The 22,483-nt window shown below is 40.9% G+C and overlaps 1 protein-coding gene across 2 annotated transcripts in view; it reads left to right on the forward strand.

The window, feature by feature from the left end:
- The window catches only part of LOC146866260 (programmed cell death 1 ligand 2-like), a 423,355-nt gene that overhangs the window by 83,648 nt on the left and 317,224 nt on the right, over positions 1-22,483 (forward strand). For both annotated transcript variants that reach the window (XM_085635137.1, XM_085635130.1), the window contains exon 2: positions 3,117-3,185. In XM_085635137.1, the coding sequence (XP_085491263.1) occupies positions 3,131-3,185 (55 nt within the window). In that variant the 5' untranslated portion in view covers positions 3,117-3,130. The remainder of the gene's footprint in view (positions 1-3,116; positions 3,186-22,483) is intronic.

The raw sequence follows: 22,483 nt of genomic DNA on the forward strand, positions 1-22,483 counted from the left end.
ATATATTTTGGAGAGAGGTGAGATCACCAAAGTAAAGGCCTTTCCGTACCTCGTAGTCTTGTTCGATGAAAAGGGCTCATGGGCCCCTTTGCTGAGAGCAAAACGCAATGCAATGGCTAGAGTGGCTACCTCGTTGTTTGAGTTTGCTGCTCATTTAGGAGCGCAGCCCATTAAGACTATGATTAAAATGTACCAATCCATATGCATCACTCTGGCTACTTATGGTAGTGATATCTAGGGCTATAAAGAGCCCTCAAATTACAAGTAGTCAAAAACAAGTTCCTGAGGGGTTTATTATCAGTACCCCAATCCACTGGCTCTTTTATACTCCATGATGAATTAGGGATGGGATGTATCTCAGATCTCCTAACATTACAAATTTTACTTAGATCGATTTCAATATGATTAAAACCAGAGCTTGTTTTGAGCAAGGCCATGCTGAAGGATTGTATGGAACTTGCGAGAGCTGGCAGCATTTCTTGGTTCAGTTATATTAAATTGGCATTCACGGAACTGGGACATCCTGGTTTATATTGGGCTCCTGAAAGGATTGTCTGTGAGGACCTTGAGTGGGTCAAGAAACATTTCATATCTGTAGCCCAAGAGAGAGGAGCCTTATCATGCACTGGTCGCAAACCCTCAGCATTGCTTCCTTTTAACAGGATTTAGATTTAACCTATTGCATGGTTTCTTGGCAGAGGCATTGGGCAGAAATAAAGTTGAAGATTTAGGCCATGTAGCTGTGCTTCCTTTTCAGACCAAGATACCATGCATTTTGTAATGTTTTGTGACTATTTCAGCTCTCTCTATCATCTGTATAGTTTTTCCTTAACTGACAGGGAGACAATTTACACAAGTCAGACCTGCTTTCTTTTTTTTCCAGATTTTGCATAATGTACTTGTATGTTTCAATGTGGCAAATTGTTTATTAGGGTCAGTGAGACTTAGAAAGAAACAAGGATTACATTGACTTTGATATGAGGGATCATGTACTGCCTTAGATGCTAGTTTTATGTTCTGTAAAAGGGAAGAATTTTTTAATTATTATCTGATTATGTTTAAGAGTGGGGTGTACTTATTATGCATTTATGTAGGTTTTATTTCGCCTCAACCTGATCCTACTAATGGCCAAGTATACCAAGGTAAAGCAGGAGAAATTGTACCTGGCTTTCATGGACTTTTCAGCAGCATTTGACTGTGTAGCCCACTACCACCTCTGGGAAATAATGGCAGAAATGGGTTTTGACGATGCTATAACCACCTTTATTAGGCAGCTTTATTCTTCTGCATCAGCATTTGTGCGCTATGGAAATCAGGGTGAGTGCTCCAGGTCATTCCCAATCTTGAGGGCAGTGTGCCAGGGGTGTGTTCTTGCCCCATTCCTTTTTTCCATCTATACGAATGGGGTAGAAACACCCCTGTTGAGCTCCACCCCAGACGTCCCATTGATTAGGAACATGTGCACCCTAATTCTGTTATACGTAGACGATGCTGTCCTGATTGCCCGTACTGGCCGAGCCCTACAATAACTATTGTGTACATATGTAAACTATATGAACAGTTTAGGCTTAAAAACAAATGAGATGAAGTCTCCTGTCTTAATAACTGGACGTGGCGAGAGGAGGGTCTCACATTTCTACATGGAAGGTCGTGAACTAGCCCACACAGAAACTTTCTCGTATCGCTAGATAACCTTTGAGAGACAACTTTCTAGGTCCAATATGATCAAAGCCAGGGGACTAGCACTAGAGAAAACTATAATAGCACTCAATTCCTTTACAAAGAACTTGGTGCGAAGCCCCTTGAGATGATCAAAAAGGTTTACTCTGCCAAGTCAATATCAGTGGCAACCTACGGAGCAGGAATCTGGGGATATACTGACACCCATTCTCTCCAGACTATTGAAAATTCCTTCTGGAAGAGACTCATTGGCCTCCCAGTTAGCTGTGCCAATTTTCTATGTCATGTTGAGTTAGATGTACCGTACATAGACGACACAATTAGGCTGCCATCCATATTGTTGAACTTCAGTAAACCTTACACAGAGACTAATAGAAGATTGTCTCATGCTGGAACATGCCCTAAGAAACCCATGGTTATTATACATTAAAAACAGTCTTACCTCCCTTGGTTTGGGTTGATTATTTACATCTCCTTTAAATAGTACTACAGTACCAAAAAAAGAAATGCATTTTTTTTTCAACCAAAGGGCTTTGGAGCGCTCTAAACTAAATTCTTCAAAGGCATCTGTAGAATTTTTTATCTAGAGTGCCCTATCAAACAAGATGGCGCCCCGAGATATCAGTCCCTTATAACTAATTGGCACCATCGATTTATTTTGGTACGATTTCATCTTAACCTTATTCCTTCTATGTTTTCCTATCCGGCTGGCATTTGTTCCTTAGTTGACCTGCCGCCTTGTCCATGTGATGGCTCTTCCCCCAAATCAAATCTACATATTATATTCTTTTGTAAATTTTATAAAGCGCACCGCAAAAGATTTATCTGGCCGCTAATGCGTAAATATTATTTTACTCAATGTCGTCCAGCTTTGTATTTTTTACAATCACTACCCAATAAATTAGTATGTTATACTGTGGCTTTATATCTACTTCTCTCATGGAAGACTAGGCGGCCGGACTACTCTGTTTCATGAATTACAAAATATATATTTTAATCCTGTTTTTAAATTCAATGTCTGTCATCAAATTACTGTTACTATTTCTTATTATGAAAGCTGTATTATTCTCTTTTTAACTGTATATTGTGCATTTTTGTACTTTTATGATCTTAAAAACTTTTAAAGTATCGAATAAAGTGATTTGATTGATTGATTGATTGATTGACTTTGATATGAGGGATCATGTACTGCCTGAGATGCTAGTTTTATGTTCTGTAAAAGGGAAGAGTTTTTAAATTATTATCTATTCGATCCGATTATGTTCAAGAGTGGAGTGTTCTTATTATGCTTTTATGTAGGTTTTATCTATGCCAGTTTGATAATAAAATATTGCTATGGTTGTTTTAAAATGTTTATTGAGTGCATCTTTTATGGTTTTAATTAACCAAATAAAGATTATTTGATGATGATGATGATGTTTGTGACTTTGTTTCAGATTCTGCTTTGAGAATGTCTCTACTCATTTTCATGATTGTAATGGGTAACTTATTCCATCCACAGACAGGTAAGGCAATGCTATTATATGCCTATCAGTCTTTGAAACTGGACGTGTGCTATGTAGATAGAGTTTGAAAGTAAATCACAGTATATTAAGAACCAGCAGGATTACTGTCATCCAGCTTGTTTTGCCACCTTTGAATGCATCATAGATAATATTGAGAAATATCAACACACAATTCTTTTATTTGATGGTGTGACTATAGAAAACACACATCAGAAGGGTTCTGCAACTGTCACAAAATATTGTCTTTAATCCACACAGAGATCTTCATTGGAAAAGCAGGGCCCTCACCCACATTCGGTGGTGGGAACACCTTGGTAATTACCAGCAGGGTCAGACATTTGGAGTAAGTGTGATAACAGAGCACGGCTCAGCAATTTCCCCTTTTTACCTGGAGCATTGATCTCCAGAGTTCAGTGATGTAATAGTAAGTATCATACATATTTTATGAAGTTTGTTTGTTTCACAATAATTTGTGGGCTAATGGACAATCACCAACGGTCACATAGAGGACAGAAGACTCAATGGCTTTTTACCTCCTTGTGTGTGGTTTTGGCATTTGAGTAACCAGCAACTGTAGGTTCTGAATAGGCCGCTGACCTTGTTAGGAATATTTAGGATGGCCAAAACATGTTGACCATATAAGGGATGACAGGGGCACTAATTTCCCCAATTTCATCCCCCTATTTAAAAATTAATACATTAGGATAGGAAGTTTTAACCTTTTTTCTTCACATCTTTGACATGGAGCATGTACTCCACTCTTAAAACACTTCTGAAAAACAAAAAACCCTCGATCCCACACTTTCTGTGGTAGAGCCCGCCTTGAACTCATTTGGGTCTAGGGTATGGGAAACCCGAGGAAGAAGAATGCCACATCTTGATGTGGGTGAGGGCTCTATTATTTCTAGAGAGATCTCGGTGTGAATCAACAAAAATATTTTGAGACAGTTGCGGAACCCTTTTGATGTGTGTTTACCTATGATGATAGAATAAGGGTTTAGCATTCATTATCCCTCGCTCTTTTTTTGTAAGATAGTGAATATAGAAAAAAACATTCAATGTTTAGATGTTCAATATTAGAAATATTATGTGCAAGTCCATGGCATATGTACAAACACAGTATTAGCTTAACCTAAACCAGGGATGTTCACTGTAGGGGCTGCTGGACCAGATTATAAGCACAACCACAGGCTATGCAAATGAGTTCCATTCAGATTCATTTTATGTAAATTTTTCATATGTGGATATCTAAAATAGTTGTATGTAATTTCATATAAAAACGATTTCATGGAATACCATTATTGAGAAACCATTTCATCTACACTATTTAATGGAAATATTCAGAATGAATGGCATTTACCTTTTCATGAGATTACTGTTTTACTGACAGACTAAGTTATACCTAACTGGTTGAAGCTATTTACTGAAATTCTGAGAGGTACCTCCCCTTTACCAGATTCATGGAGCGAGGCTGTCATTTCACTAATCTTGAAGCCCGGGAAGGATCCAACTCAGTGCCATTCTTATCGGCCCATATCATTATTGAACTGGGACTACAAGATCTTCGCTGGGGTACTAAATGCGTGACTTTGTAAGATCGTGGGGCCGATAATTCACAAAGACCAAAAGGGTTTCCTTCCGGGAAGGCAGATGAAGAAACTGGTTTATACTTTAATTGGCTCAATAGACCTGGCAACGGCGCATGGTGCTCCACTCTCAATCATCACCTTAGACACAGCAAAAGCCTTCAACCGAGTTAACGGGCACTATCTGAATAGAGTATTGAAGGCTTTTGGTTTCGATGAGACCTTCAGAGAGGTCGTTAATAACATCTAAAAAGCCCCTCTGGGCCCATATTCTGGTTAATGGCAACCTCACAGCACCTGTATTAATAGAACGTGGCACAAGACAAGGGTGCCCTCTGTCACCTATTCTCTTTGATTTATACATTGAGATTTTGGCCCAATGTTTAAGGCAGAGTAAAAAGATCTATCCTTTTGTTGTCAATGACTTTACAAAGAAGCTAGCTCTGTATGCCGACAATTTGATTATATTATCATCCAACGTCAATCAAACCTTACCAGAATTATTCACTGAAGTACAGGACTTTAGGAAACTGTTTGGGTATGAGGTTAATAAATGACAAGACTGAAGTTATGGCTTGAAACATGACAGTTCAGGGGGTAAAGATATCTAAGGAGATAAGATATCTTGGTGTAACCATAACTCAGGAGCTTAGAGAATCCCTAAAACAAACCTGGTTAGAGTCTCTAAGGAGGTGGATGAATTACTGAAAAGATTGCAGAATCTCCCCTTACGCACTTAGGGCGGATTAATCTGATTAAAATGTGCGTCCTCCCCAAGTATGCATGCCTATTTAATTTTATTCCGTTGGCATTTGATAAAGGCCTTTTATTTAAAATCCAGGGAAGGATTTCTGCTTTTATATGGGCGGGCAAGGGGATCAGGCTGTCCTGGAAGAAACTGAGACATAAACTTTCACACAGCGGCCTGGGCCTACCTGATCCCCAGTTGTACTGTTGGGCATACCAATTAAAGAACTGCAGGATGTTACTTCTAAGGCCAGACAGCACTCTGATTGACAGCATGTTTAAGGCTATGTTGATGGACAGCTCCGAGGAGGTTTTTATGTACAAATTTGGCATCCCCAAATACTTTTAAAAAGTCCGGCTGAAGGTCTTATATGCGGCAGCCAAGCTTTGCTTTGACTGCAGTTCTTGCTTGGGTTTATCCTACTACAGTGAAAAGGCCCCTGTGTGGGACTCCCTGGGAACACCAGAGTGCTTCTTGGATGCTTTAGTTCAGCCATTAAAAGATGCAGGTGTTGCACGCTGGATGGATATAGTAGACGGAGATAAATGTTTATCATGGGATACCTGGCAAAATGTAATCAGTGGTGCATTATCCAGATTCAAATATTATCAAATTTCAATGTGGTGCAAGAACCAACAGTGGCACCCCCCAGAGGACAACTTAATGGAGGACGATTTGCAAGATCAAAATCCGAAAAAGAAGAAGTAGCACTTTGGTACAGTTATCTCCTTGCTGCAGCAGACAGAAAGTTGGAACATCCTTCCTTGGTCTGGGAGAAATACTTGCCGAATGAGGAGCTGAAAAACTTATGGCAAGTATCTTTAGACATGCTTTACCCGTTGATCAAATCTGCTGCACTAAGGAGAAATCACTTTTTCACACTCCACAGGATATACTGGTCCCCACTTAAACTCTCCAAAATAAGGGGCGGTGGAGAAGCAAAATGTGCAAAATGTGGTGCCCAGAAGGATGACATCCACATGTTCACCACATGTTCACCATCTGTCCCCTGTTAAAGGAGTTCTGGGGCAAAGTGGGTAAGACCTTGTCAGACGTCCTGGGTAAAGGCGTGGAGGTAAGCCCCTCTGTAATTTTATTTGGTATTGTCTTGTTGCCTGATGGGGTGGAAGGCCTTTCGAGGTTGCAGAATAAACTAGTGTTTTATTTGAACCTCTTGGCAAGAAGGGAGATCTGTACGAACTGGCGCCAGGCGACACCTCCTATATGGAGAGGTTGGTGGAATTCAGTAAGATATTTCAGGGATTCAGATCAAAAGGTTAATGTCTATAGGGAAATAACTGAGCTTGGGCTATTCTGGAAGCTCTTGTATCCTGAATAGTGAGGACTGGTTGGAATAATGCGTCCAATGTTTATACCTCTCGGTCAGCTCATGATGTGTTGTGCGGGTTGGCTCTCGTAAGAACATCAGCTGAGACTGGACCTTCAAGTTAGGAGCAGTAGGGACGGACTAGACTGAGAGGTTGCTTAGTCTATGGAGGTTATATGAGGACTATAATAAAAAAAAAAAGACGTTCAATATTAGAACTATTATGTGCAAGTTCATAGCATAGGTACAAACACAGTATTAGCTTAACCTAAGCCAGGGATGTTTACTGTAGGTGCTGCAGGACCATATTATAAGAACAACCACAGGCTATGCAAATTAGTTCCATTTAGATTTATTTTAGGTAAATTTGTCATATGTGGATATCTAGAATGGTTGTATGTAATTTCATAGAAAAATGATTTCATGGAATACCATTGTTGAGAAACCATTTAATCTACACTATTTAATGGAAATATTCAGAATGAATGGCATTTACCTTTTCATGGAAACCAATTCATAAAATTCTTTTCGGTCAAAATTTTCTTTTGAATGCTTATTTTTTTAAGTGTAAATGGTTTTAGGTCTTACTTTCAGAAATAGTTTTGTCAGTGAATTAATTTCAGTGCTTTCCTTCAGTAGACTTAATTTCAAATTTATATCTTTTACGTTTTTAAATATTTACTTTGGATGCTTCTAATTCACTGAGCACTCACTACCCGTAAATTCTATCCATCGCAGTCCCCCTCATATCACCTAAACACCATCAATCCATGCCTCCAATACCTCCCACCACACCTAAACTACACACACCCCGGAAGCGTAAAAACCTTTTTTACCTCAAACCGCCACTGTCCCTGAACCATAAAATCCCTCACTACCCCTAACTCCACCCATTCCTGAACCCTAAAAATCTTTTTCTAAGCCTAAACCCCACCCATCTCATACCCCTTAAAACATCTCAGCACACCCTATACTACCCATCTTCGAACCCTAAAACCCTTTCTACATCTAAACTCCACCCATTTCTGAAAGTTTACAAACCCTCACCACCCTAAATTCCACCCCATTGTGAACCCTAAAAACACTTTACCACCACAGTTGCTACTCATAATTGAACCTTATAAATCCTCACCAGCCATAAGCTCTACTCATCCATGAACTCTAAAACCCATCTACACCCTCACTGAAGCCTAAAGACACCTCACACACCTAAACCACCATGCATCTGTGAACCCTAAAAACCCCTCACCACCCCTACACTCCACCCATCTCTGTGTCCTAAAAAAACCTTTCAGTCCCGGAACTCCAATTATTCCTGACCCCTAGACCACCCCCTCTCACCCTTAACATTACCCATTGCTGAACCCACAGTAGTCCTAAACCCCACCCAAGTTTCATGTAATTTTGGATTTCCTTCAGTAGACTTAATTTCAAATTTATATCTTTTACGTTTTTAAATATTTACTTTGGATGCTTCTAATTCACTGAGCACTCACTACCCGTAAATTCTATCCATCGCAGTCCCCCTCATATCACCTAAACACCATCAATCCATGCCTCCAATACCTCCCACCACACCTAAACTACACACAACCCGGAAGCGTAAAAACCTTTTTTACCTCAAACCGCCACTGTCCCTGAACCATAAAATCCCTCACTACCCCTAACTCCACCCATTCCTGAACCCTAAAAATCTTTTTCTAAGCCTAAACCCCACCCATCTCATACCCCTTAAAACATCTCAGCACACCCTATACTACCCATCTTCGAACCCTAAAACCCTTTCTACATCTAAACTCCACCCATTTCTGAAAGTTTACAAACCCTCACCACCCTAAATTCCACCCCATTGTGAACCCTAAAAACACTTTACCACCACAGTTGCTACTCATAATTGAACCTTATAAATCCTCACCAGCCATAAGCTCTACTCATCCATGAACTCTAAAACCCATCTACACCCTCACTGAAGCCTAAAGACACCTCACACACCTAAACCACCATGCATCTGTGAACCCTAAAAACCCCTCACCACCCCTACACTCCACCCATCTCTGTGTCCTAAAAAAACCTTTCAGTCCCGGAACTGCAATTATTCCTGACGCCTAGACCACCCCCTCTCACCCTTAACATTACCCATTGCTGAACCCACAGTAGTCCTAAACCCCACCCAAGTTTCATGTAATTTTGGATTTGTCCTTAAAATTACCTTTACTTTAAAATGTTTACTTAAATTGTCGATTTTTTTGTATTTGCTTAAAATTGTCTTTCCTTAAAATTGGTGTCCATGATGTGGTTTCCTCCAATGGAGTTTCTCAGTTTTTGTTCTCCATTAATTCACACACATTAGTCTAGAAACTCTAGCATGGATCCTCCAACCTAAATCGTTGTTAGCTACCCCTTTATAAACCCTTCAGACTCTCAGTATTTATGGCGTTAGTGTTGATGATGCTAAATTGTACCCCTGACTTCCTCCTAATAAGGAGGGGGAAAAACATTTCATACCACGATGACAATAGTATACCAGAAAATACCAGGGACTCCAACTTTAGGTTAGTCAGTTTATTATAAGGCCAAAAATAATGAGATGTTCACACTTCGTAAGATTAACGTATAAAGATATAAGAAAATCAATACAGAGCCGATTCTATGAATATAAGTAATTTGGCATAACAAAAAGAAAATGGTGAATTCAAGGATCAGGATGCAACTCAAAACTGACACAGAGTCTAGGTCCGTTTTCATCAGAAATAAAAACAAATCTGTCCCTAAACTGTACTAAGAAGAGATATCATATAGTACCCTTCCATCTATTCCCAAAGGTGTCAGCACATGTTGACTTCCTAAGAAGTACTCACGTCGAATGGGTTAGGGTGCTTAAGGCTAGGAGCGAGTTCTAAGATGCTCCTTTCTCTCCGAAAGCTAGCAGAAGTCTGGGGTCTCTGTCCCTGCACATCATATAATAAAGAATTTGATTCTTAGTTTCATCCTGGTAATATTTTCCATTGCAACTTTTTCTAAATGGGGAGGTTCACGCCTTTTAATTAAGACGGCTTTGTTCGGTGCGGACCTTGCTTCCCAGAACAGCCAGACACGAAAGATACCCTCCCTTCTCGCTTCCAACTGTCTTCAAAGCATTCCTTGTATCTTCTCCAATCTGAAAATAACGAGTTGGCATTCCGATACCTGCATTAGGATGAAAACACTGCTATTTCTTGAAAACAACATGCATTTCATTATTTAATTCTCGAGAGGCCAAAGAGGTGCAAACAAGTACAGTCTTGGGCCTAGGAAATCGGGCAATTTAAACAAAAAAACGAATACATTATATGGTTATAAGTTGTCATGCTTTTTGTATACGCAGGCATGATGATACATACATGATCATATTATAACATGGTACTACAGTAAATGTGTAAATGAGTCTATTGAATACATGTTCATGATCACAAAACACTGCAAACTATATATGAATATCTAGGTGCGTGACAATTACGACTATAATGTACCTTTACAAAATAGAGTGCTAAAAAGCGCTCTATCAGTTCCCCCCTATTATGACTAGTGTCATAATACCATACTATATTCTTTCAGAATGTCCTCCTTGTAGAAAAGAACGACCTAAACAGAAGATGTGGCTTGCTGTCCGTGTCTAAATCTCTCTAACCCTTTAAGATGCTGGTAATGACTGTCCTGCAGTCTTTCCATTTGCTTTTCTCGTTTCTTCAAGACACTTTCTTGATGTCTGGCTCTTTTCCATTTGCATGCTTTGATGACTCCCAACAATATAAATATGTAAATGACAGTTATGATAATGGGTTTCAAGATATAACCCATAATTCCCTGTCCCAAACTACCAAACCAACTGCCAATTTGTCCGACACCCTTGCCAATGTGATCCCAGAGTCCCTCAGCAGCTAAATTACACAATTCTTTGTGGATATCTGAAATATTAGCAGTATATTTTCTTATATCCCGACTATTGTCTGGAATATAAGTGCAGCACTGTTGGACTCTCAAAAGTCTACAGACTCCTACAGCCTTTGCTAGTAGGATGTCTAAAGCAAGACGATTTTGAAGAACCATAGCCCTAATCGAGACCATCTCACCATCTACCAATAACAGAATTTGTGCCGTATTCATGGAGAGTTTATCTACTATCATTGCCAGCTTTCTAATTTTGACATCATTCAAAACCACACCTAAACTAGGTATCATGGCTCCAAACACATCACCAATGATTTCTCCAGAACTAACCCCACGTTTTCTCCTATGAGAGATTTTTCCTTCCAAGGGCCACAAATCATCCACCTGAAATATCTTGGGAAATACGATGGCTAAGTAACATGTCCCGTACCAATTCTTGGGCAGTTTCACATAAGCATTCTTACCACACACAAAATAAACATTAGGCACTATGGTCAATTTAGCTAATAGTGCTTTTCTTATGGACTCTTCAATCAGAAAAATGTGTTCACAATCACTTTCACCCACGAATATCTTGTCGTAATATGTGAACGGATGTCTAATGCACAGCTTTCCCTTTTGCTGAAAGTCTAAAGCCTTTGCCTTGTAATTCTTCCTTGGTCCATGGCAATACCTTATGCTTCGGATCTGGACAAAACAAAGTTTGCCTATGTTGATCTTCTATCTGATCTACAAATTTCTTTTCAATGTCAGTTAGCATGCAGGTTAAATTGTGTCTGTGTGCATAGGACGTATCTAGAGTGATGGTAGGCACGAAGTACTTAGACATACGCTCTACTTCCTTGTAATAATCATAATTGTTCATATATTTTAAGACTGACACTTCAGAGAGTACCACATCATAATTCGAGAAATAATATTCAAAATGGGCTTTGCTGTAAAACATACTTAATAATACACTACATGTAATGCCATAAGTCACAGGTAAGTGATGGTATCGTATGCCTTCCTCTACTGAAGCTGGTAATTGCATGCATACATAGCAGTCTTTCGCTTCCATCGTGTCCACGTACTCGTACAACAAACGTGCATATGCATTCAGCGTGAAATCGCCCTTTGACCGATTTACATGCAATCTACGACTAGTTTCCTTGATCATTTCCTTATCTTTCATAGATAGACCATCTTCTATATCAACATTTGAACCAGGTGGGGTAAGGGTAGGTTGTTCCCCATTCTTTTCATCATTGGGAGATCCACTCAAAGATGTGACAATCACCACAATTATGACAAGTAGTACTGCTGTTATTAGAGTTCCAATAATACATTTTTGTTTTCGATTAGATGTTACGGATGTCATGTTCCACTTTCGTCTTGAACACACCAAAGAAACGTTGAGTGTCTCTGTTTTCTTTTTTTTTTTTACTTTTAATTTCATATTACAATGCCCTTATTGATTTCTCACTTGATTTTTGCCAAAATGTAGTTCATCAATACTAAGCCTATTGTAGAGAAGCAGTCAGCCCTAATCCTGAATTCCTCTCTCTATGAAAAGGACCCTAATTTTAAATCTTCTTTCACTGGGGGCTAGGTTATCTTCTTTCTAATGCCTAATGAGTTCTTTGATCAGATTACAGTTCAGGCTTCATCTCTAATGAGGTTAGAGCCAAGTATTTGGAGAACCATTTGCAGGATTTCAGCACAAATTTCTCCCAATTCCAAGGCAGTAATGTGGAAATATGGATTTTTCTGATCAGTTATGTCCCCTATCTTGGACCCCAACGGTTTCATGTATGAATCACAAGTACATGTATGTTCCCTCCAGTTCCAGTTATGAAGACGCAAACACATGTGCGTCCACCGTCAACATGTCCTCTGTCAGATCCGCCATGAATAGGCCGGATATTCCATTCCTAAGTATGAAAGGCCACCGGCTTTATATGGTTCACTTATGCCATTTTACAGTCCAGGCAAGTAGGCCCTGATTCTGTCATCAAACTCTTCTTGCCTTCTGCCTCTGAAAGCTCCAGTCTGAGCCTGCATCTGTGACCATGAACTTTGTCTCATTCTCTGCGCGGCTCACGAAGCCTGACATCAGCCTATTCTCTGCCAAGAACTGTATTTCACCTTCGAATTATCTGCTTCCCCCTCAGCCGATGCATTCCTGCCTAGTAGTTTAAGTAAACATTCTTCCAGTTACCAAGCAAAAGGCCCGGCTTCTCTGTCCTCATGCAAGTAATTCATAGTCCTGTTACCATGGAATATTTCTACCCCCTCGCATTTAGTGTAGACACTTAGACGCTTGTACACGCACACACAGGCAGTATAGAATAGATTCTGTCCGAGAGTCCTTCTTTTGTGGATAACATAGTTCTTTAAACATAGGATATTAGATATGATTTGGGATTAGGTTGACATAACCCCAGACTTTTGTCTCCACATGTAGAGCTAAATGTCAAGTCCCTTTCTCCCTCTAGTTGCACGTCTATCACACGTCATGCGACTGCGCACGCATCTCTGCCAAATATTTCTGCTGACATTGCAGGATTCTCCAGGTATCCACCCACACATGACAAATTACCCATTATCATCAAGTGGACGCCCACATGGACGCCCACCTTCACGCCTACTTACACGCCCACATGCTCTTATCTCATTCTCTCTTGCTCTTTTGCTTACGTACAATTGAGAAATGTATATATACTGTACTCTGTGAATAATGTTTTGAGAATATTGAGAATACTTTTGAGCCCCTTTCCAGATCCAATTTTGGTGATGGAAATATTCTCCCTTTGACTCGAGTTATTGGAATAAATCCCTTTATGAATCTGATACCACAGACTCAGCTTCTTGCTTTATGCATGATCTTATTTATATACTTAAAAGTCTGAGAGCGTAATATTTTATTTACCACATAATGGCGCCCGAACAGTTTAATCTCTTTCCCCACACGCTGGAGATGAAGGTCCAGTTTTGCCCCCTTCCATAGCCGTGATGGACTTCAAGCGCGCACGTCGCGGGTCTTCCCGCCAACTCCCTCAGGCCAACGAAGGGGACAGACTGCGACCAGGCATCCATACGAGGCGGTGAGGAACGCAGATTGTCCTACCCAGAGCCCACCTGCGAGAGAGCTGTGTCCGAGGTATACAGAGGCCCACCAGATTCCGAAGTCCCAAGTCCCGAAGTTTCAAGTCGAGTCCGAAGCTTCAAGTCGAGTCCAGTCCGGTAGTCCGGTCCAGTTCAAGTTCAAGTTCCGTTCCGAGGCCTTCTGTTCCGAGCTACCCGGTGAGTACCATTACCGGGGAGGCGTTTCTGACGTGCACATAGGTTGTGCCGGTCAAGACGGGTTTGGGTACACAAATCCGGTCTGCACTGTTTCAGCAGTGTATCTGTACTGTTTAGCAGTATATCTAGTATGTCAAGTATGCCAAGTAACTAGTTTCCTAATGGCCATCATTATTGTTCGTTGTTTGTTAAAATGTTAAATGTTAAATGTTAAATGTTTTAAATACGTCCTGCATATTGTGGTGTGAATGAATGTTCATTATCGTGTTTATTGTATTAAGTTTGTTCAAGATCAAGTATCAGATCAGTTCTCAATATGCCGCTCTTTTCGAAATTAAGACAGATCACAACTAGAAAAGGGGTACTCGAAGAAGCTGTTCCCATTCCACCTAGGGACACTCCAGGGTACTTTATGTATCATAAGCATGGCCTAGATGCCGTATTATTTCTTGATTTATGGGTGAACTACACCAGGGATTTACCAGAAAGTCAGAGGTGGCCCGCTGTTGGGACATGGGATGCAGATTGCATCATGAGAGTGGAAGAAGAATTATGGAAAAAGATAGCCAGACAGTAACAGACAGATGCCATTGAATTATGGCGAAAAGAATCGTATAGACGTACGGAAAAAGCACGTAGACAGGAAGAGAAGAGTAAGGAGAATTCAAATAAAGTTCGAGAAAATGTGTTAGTTGAGGAAGGTATCCGAGTAAAAGCAGAACAAGTAGATGGACAACGAAACACTCTTATGAAAGAGAAAATGTAGACCAGCTTGGAAGGATGCCATTGAGTTTTGGCGCAAGGAGTCACGTAGTAGGTCAGAGTAAGTGTTTCACGAAGCAGAGAGGAGTAGACTGGAGTCTGGAAAAGCCAAGGAACAGATGTTACAGGAGTAATTGGAGTAGGTATAGTAGCCCGAAGGTTCTTGAACCACCCACCAATTGAACAGCGCATAGCTGGTGTTTACATGGTCCAACATTTGACTACGTTGTCAATAGGAAATTGAGAGGGGTGTAGCTAGAGAAGGAGCAACACCTGTGATTTGATGACACCCCTAATGTACAAAGTGCTAACGAAAAAGTAATTTTTGAAAAGTTTAGCTTGAAAAAAAAAAAAAAAAAGAATTGTGGGTATTTCGAATTTGCAAATTGTTCAAGAATACAGGTTTGTGTTCTTGGTGGTCCAGTGAGCCAATGTGCTGGGTCAAGTCGGTGAGATTATGACCCCCTGAGTGCAAATTGTATGTAAAAATAATTTTTCAATTGAGCGAATTATTGCAGTTTTTATGGAATTGAGTAGTCTTTTTGTCTTTGACAGCTTCAGAGTGAGGAGAAGGTGGGGGCTGTGTAGAGCAGTATGTGATACAGAAATCGGAGACAGATTCTGACCTTGTAGCCAGTGTAGGTGGGGGCCGGTGAGAGGAGCAGAACAGAGGCACTGCTTAGACAGCTTCTCTGACATCGCATCTGTGTAATGCCTGCAGCCGGAACAACGAAAAAAAGTTGGCTGGCAGCCCAGGCTCAGGCCGCGCTGAGGGGCTATTTTTAACTTCTCTGATACGACAGGGCAGCTGAGAAATGTAAGTCGAGAAAGATTCCCTTGGTCTATTCTGTGCTAAACAAGTGCCCCGAGGAAATGTCTATGGAGAAGATTTGTTTTATTTTTTAGCAAATGTTATATTGCTTCTGGCCAGAAAGTAAAATGTTGCTCTTGCTTGGAATTTTAAGGGCTATGTGCCTATATAAAAACGATTTTCAAATTCAGACATTTTTGAATTGTGGCCACAAGCTGCCACCAGTTGCATTGGATAAATGATCCAGTGGTTAAAAGTCTGTGAGGAGAGATGAGAGGTGCGTCTTCGTCTGGGACATTAGGGTACATTGTGTTGACGAAGATGCATAGCTCATTTTTATAAAAGATAACAAACAAGTTCGTGTGTTCTTCGTTTTTGATTATTATTGCTGATTCTGTTTTTATAAAAGAAAACAAACAGGTTCGTGTGTTCTTCGTTTTTGATTATTCTTGCTGATTCTGTGTGTCAGACTTGACACGGTGATTTCAGATGGGGGTGTATAGGGCAGGTAAATGAATTATTGATTATAAGCCTGACAAATTAAGCAGGCCAGAATGTTCGCCTCTGAGCTGTAGGTACTGTAATTGCGCATCGCTGCTCATTTATATATGTTAGTGCAACTGTCTATGCTTTCTGTGCTTGGTATACTGATGGCTTGGCATATGTATTTTATATATGTTTTGTTTTTGTGTTGTATTGGCCAGTCTGTTTAGCGTTTAATACCAAGTTCTCCTGTGCAAGTACAGAGATAGTCGTGACGACGGCGATCTTTGCACAGCGCTTGGCTGGAACTTGTTCACAATTACTAAATTTCACAGACGTGATATTACCTTTATCATGCTGTCAAAATAGCAGACAACACGTTATCAGTGTATGTCTAATTGGTGTTGGAGATGAATGAAATAAAAGGAAAAATTATGCAAGACTAAAATATTTTTCACATGACTGCCTTTCTCTTATAGACAGGCAGCCTCGGTCATATGTTTCCAGATTGGACATTGAGGAACAATTATGATCTGTACACTCGCATCTTAACTCTTGAAAGGCCTATTTTAAATAAGGACTGCCACCACAGAGTGACAAATGAGGCTCGGTATTTAGGGTAATGAGAAAATATCTGACAGGATTTCCTTTTTAAAGTTTGCTTTAGTAAGCTCATTCTTGTAAGTGGTGGCCCCAAAAGTTGACTTGTTTTTAAATTAGGCTATTTATTGTATAGGTGGAAATTATTGCAAAATGACTGATTTCTTTAGCAGATAAATTATTAATTATCAACATTAACAACTGTTCTTAAACTTGGTTTTCCGAATATTTAGGTAATTTAGCATTCCTATTAGGGCCTACTAGCATTAATATTGACTTCAGGTTGGTGTAGGTTCATGTAATAGGGACATTTGCATATGAGATGTCATTTGGCCAGCTTATGAGCTAACACAATGAGGTTTGTACATTAATTTGAAGGATTTCTCGCCGTTTCAAATACGCTGTGTATCTCCTATAATTTTGCTTACGCCCAGTAGCTACACACAGGGATTAATAGTGTTGACAAGACACAGGGTTTGATAGTGTTTGACAGCAGTGAAATCTGTTTCAGATTTCCTCCTGTCAAAAAGGGGGGGAAGGAGGAGAATATTGGCTTTCTGCTGGCCCCTGAGGAGGTTCGCTTCCCGCTAGCCCCTTAAGAAATTAAGCCCCTTAGAAATTAGCCCCCTTAGAAATTAAGCCAAGGAAATAGATATGGTGTTTTCCCCTTTTTCTCATGTTTTATTGTGATCTTTCAGGGGAATTAGTCCAAGCCCCTAATACAGCTTCTACTAAAGTCCTCCCTTGGACACAAGAACACACTGTGGCATTTGAAGAATTAAAGAGAGCTTTATGTCAAGCACCAGTTTTAGCAAACCCTGATTACAACAAATCGTTTATGTTTTTGTGACAGAGCGGGATGGAACAGCACTATCTGTCCTAACACAAGATCATGCAGGAAAACACGAGCCCTGTGCTTATTTTTCTAGTACATTAGACCCAGTAGCACAGGCATTGCCTGCGTGCCTAAAATCAGTTGCAGCAACGGCCTTAGCCATAAGACAAAGTGACTTGATAGTGCTGGGCCACCCTCTGACAGTACAAGTACCACACGCAGTAGAGGTTCTCTTGAACCGGACACAAACACAACACCTGACTGTAGCTAGACTGACAGGCTATGAGCCAACGTTATTTCAACCACACATAGAGATCAGACGATGCAACATACTGAATCCTGCTACCCTTTTGCCCTCCAGTACAGAAAGCGTTTCACCACACGACTGTGTTGAAGTAATACATACCGTGACTAAACCAAGACAAGACTTGACAGACGTTGCACTCCCAGACCCCGACCTAACACTATAAGTTGACGGCTCATGCATGAGGACAGGGGCGGGAGAATTAGTGGCAGCATATGCAGTGACTACTGATACTGTAATAATAGAGACTAAAAGAATAGACATATTGTCAGCACAAGCAGCAGAGCTCATCGCCCTGACACAAGCGTGCATAAGAGCTAAGCACCTGAGAGTAAACATTTACACCGATTCTCTGGCGAGAAAGAGGTTTCTTGACCTCTCATGGGGCCAAGATACAGCATGGCCCCCATATTCAAGCCCTACTGGAAGCAATACATTTACCAACAGCCATAGCTATCCTAAAATGTAAAGCACATACTAGAGCCACAGATACCATTTCCCAAGGCAATGATCTGGCAGACCGAACAGCTAAACAGACAGCTCAGACCCCACTAGACATGACAAAGTTACAGGTTCAATAAGTGTCCAAAGCCATGACAGTTAGGGATCCTTCCAAGGATGTACAAGACATACAGACACATGCTACTGTAGACGAATTAAAGAAATGGTCGGAACAAGGAGGGGTACTGACTGATCAGGGTTGGATGAATAAGGGCAAATCCACATGGTTTCTTCCTGATACCATGGTACAAGTGATTATAAATACCGCACATAGTCCCACACACTTAGGAGAGAAAGCAATGATAGATAGCTTACAGAATATATGGTTCAACAAGCACCTGCGTGCAGCAGCGAAACAAAAGGTCAGAACATGTATGATCTGTTGCCAATTCAATGCAGGTAAAGGCATTCCGATGGAACAAGGTGGATTCCATCCACCTGACCACCCTTTTGAAGTGCTCCAAATGGATTATATCCAAATAAACAGATGTAGAGGTTACAAATATGTCCTGGTACTAATGAAGCAGGTGTCCCTTCTGTTAGGGTATACCTGGAAATTCCATTGTGTGCGACATCCTGAAGCAGCAGGCCTTGTAGAAAGACATAATCAGACATTAAAAATTTGCGCAGACAAAGGTATAGACTGGATGGTAGCCCTGCCGGTTGCCCTCTTTTACATGCGAATTGTAGCTCATTCTAGAACAGGCTTATCTCCCTATGAAGTGGTCTTTGGTAGACCACCAAATATGTGGGGCACTCCAATGCCTAAAAGATAATAACATGCTGACAGATTACCTGGCTTCCTTGATGTCTGCACTACTCTCTTGTTGTTCGCAGGTTGCTGCCGCCTTCCCTGACAACACCCAGGTCAAAGAATACTCCATCGCTCCTGGATGGAAGGCGCCAAAGTCAGTGCTCTGGACCACGGGGACGGCCGTTAAAGTCAAAGTGCACCTTCACCACTCTTTTACAAAGGAAAAAGACTTTGAACTTGAATTTTGGATTTTGAACACCATTTTCTAGAGGAGACTCCCCAGCAGTTTCCACAAAGCTAAACTTAGATCTAAAAAAAGTCAGAACCCGTTTGATCAATTAAGTCCACTAGGTGGTGAAGCGGTTGAACATGTATTCTGGCTTGCATAAGATCTTGGACTATAATATTAAAAACAAAGAGCAAGATGTGCATCACGATAATATGTATCAGCTTAATACTACATGCTATTTTTCCTCCTATTGCCTCACTCTTATACTCCTCCACTAATGATACCATAAAGCACACATTTAGTGATCTGCCATCCTATGAGCTATCATATCGACTTGCCTTACGCAACAATACCTCTATTCAGATGCTGCACCATTCACATCAGACTAGCAATACTACAGACTGCTGGGTCTGTGGCCGACTCCCCCCCTATCAGAACTATAAGGGAGTTTTGCCCCTCTTTCTCTATCCGTTCACACACAATGGCTCCTGTGGAGCATGGTTTAGTTTGATTAATTCCCTAGATTCGAATTCCGCAGTTTATCAAGACAACTGGGTATGGGGAAACCTGAACTTAGTTTTGCTTAAAGTCTGCTACCCTAACAAGGAGGGACTTCCCAAAAGAACAGGACCTGATCTAGAACATGAAGTATATGGATTAGGTAATTTTACACTTAACCTCATGATCCTGAACGTTGAATCTGAAGCTACACCAATCTTGCCCAACATGTCCGTATTCCCAGTAAAAGGGGAATTATGTATAAGAAAGAATGGCTCCATACACATGGGCCATAGTAAATGCACCACTGTAATAAAATTCAGTGATCAAGGCAAGTCTACATTTAGAGCTTCTCGTCATTCCTACTTTATATGTGGCCAGACCGCATATATACGCCTACCTCTAGATTGGGATGGTACCTGTTACATAGCATTCCTCCTACCACCTGTTTTCCTAGCTCCTCCTGATTATCATAGAAATACTGATTTAGTACACAATAGACAGCAGAGAGATCTCCCAATTGTCGATTACACTGAAACAGCATGGGAAAAATACACAGATTTCAATAAAGGTTTCTTTCCCTATATAGGTACAGTTACCAATAGTAAGCTGATACGTAGATTAACCAGAGCCCTTGAAGCAGTAGTGAACGAAATTATTTCCGCCTTAGGCAATTTAACAGAAGAGCAGTCTGCTATGCGGATTGTTGTGCTTCAAAATAGTCTTGTCCTTGACGTTATCCTGGCCGATAGGGGCGGAGCTTGTAGGGTCATCAAATCAAGCTGTTGCATTTTTCATACCAGAAAATTCGCCATCTGTATATAAAGCCATAACTCGCCTTCATAAGATTGTAAGCCAGATACACCAGAATCCAGGCACCTGGACTTGGTCCGGTTGGTTTTGGAGTGTATTATCTACCTTTGGATGGAAGGTCCTATCTTTCCTAGGTATTGGCCTTCTCATACTATTCAGTTGCTGTCTATGTCTACAATGTGGACCAGCGATCTGTGGTCTGTGTGCCACATCGTGTATTCCACCACCAAGATTTCATTCGTCACGGAAGAAGAAAGAAGAACAAATGATGTTATATGAACAGATCAATGGATTGATGAAGATTGATATCTCTTAACGGGCAAGTAGGGGACAAGGAGGGAATGTGGAAATATGGATTTTTCTGATCAGTTATGTCCCCTATCTTGGACCCCAACGGTTTCATGTATGAATCACAAGTACATGTATGTTCCCTCCAGTTCCAGTTATGAAGACGCAAACACATGTGCGTCCACCGTCAACATGTCCTCTGTCAGATCCGCCATGAATAGGCCGGATATTCCATTCCTAAGTATGAAAGGCCACCGGCTTTATATGGTTCACTTATGCCATTTTACAGTCCAGGCAAGTAGGCCCTGATTCTGTCATCAAACTCTTCTTGCCTTCTGCCTCTGAAAGCTCCAGTCTGAGCCTGCATCTGTGACCATGAACTTTGTCTCATTCTCTGCGCGGCTCACGAAGCCTGACATCAGCCTATTCTCTGCCAAGAACTGTATTTCACCTTCGAATTATCTGATTCCCCCTCAGCCGATGCATTCCTGCCTAGTAGTTTAAGTAAACATTCTTCCAGTTACCAAGCAAAAGGCCCGGCTTCTCTGTCCTCATGCAAGTAATTCATAGTCCTGTTACCATGGAATATTTCTACCCCCTCGCATTTAGTGTAGACACTTAGACGCTTGTACACGCACACACAGGCAGTATAGAATAGATTCTGTCCGAGAGTCCTTCTTTTGTGGATAACATAGTTCTTTAAACATAGGATATTAGATATGATTTGGGATTAGGTTGACATAACCCCAGACTTTTGTCTCCACATGTAGAGCTAAATGTCAAGTCCCTTTCTCCCTCTAGTTGCACGTCTATCACACGTCATGCGACTGCGCACGCATCTCTGCCAAATATTTCTGCTGACATTGCAGGATTCTCCAGGTATCCACCCACACATGACAAATTACCCATTATCATCAAGTGGACGCCCACATGGACGCCCACCTTCACGCCTACTTACACGCCCACATGCTCTTATCTCATTCTCTCTTGCTCTTTTGCTTACGTACAATTGAGAAATGTATATATACTGTACTCTGTGAATAATGTTTTGAGAATATTGAGAATACTTTTGAGCCCCTTTCCAGATCCAATTTTGGTGATGGAAATATTCTCCCTTTGACTCGAGTTATTGGAATAAATCCCTTTATGAATCTGATACCACAGACTCAGCCTCTTGCTTTATGCATGATCTTATTTATATACTTAAAAGTCTGAGAGCGTAATATTTTATTTACCACAGTAAGCTGTCGACCAAAAGAAGGGAAAACAACTTGATTAAGGATCAAGAACCGCAGTCCACTCAACCTGGGTGGATTCGGAACTTGCAGTGTCAGGGTTCCAAATGCTTTAACTCCCGGGTCTAATAGCTGAATATCAATCGAGAGGGTGTCCCCCCCGTAGCTCACTGTTCCAGTTCCCAGTGTCCCGGAATTCCTCGGTCTCTGCATCTGCAACCAGGAGACGTGTATTTCTGAGACGGTGTTCTTTTTCTTCTTGAGCGTCTTAGATCATCCGGATTATCTTCTTGTTCACTTTGTTCGGATTCA

This window comes from Triturus cristatus, chromosome 2_1 (genome assembly GCF_964204655.1).
Source record: "Triturus cristatus chromosome 2_1, aTriCri1.1, whole genome shotgun sequence".
Taxonomy (NCBI): Eukaryota; Metazoa; Chordata; class Amphibia; order Caudata; family Salamandridae; genus Triturus; species Triturus cristatus.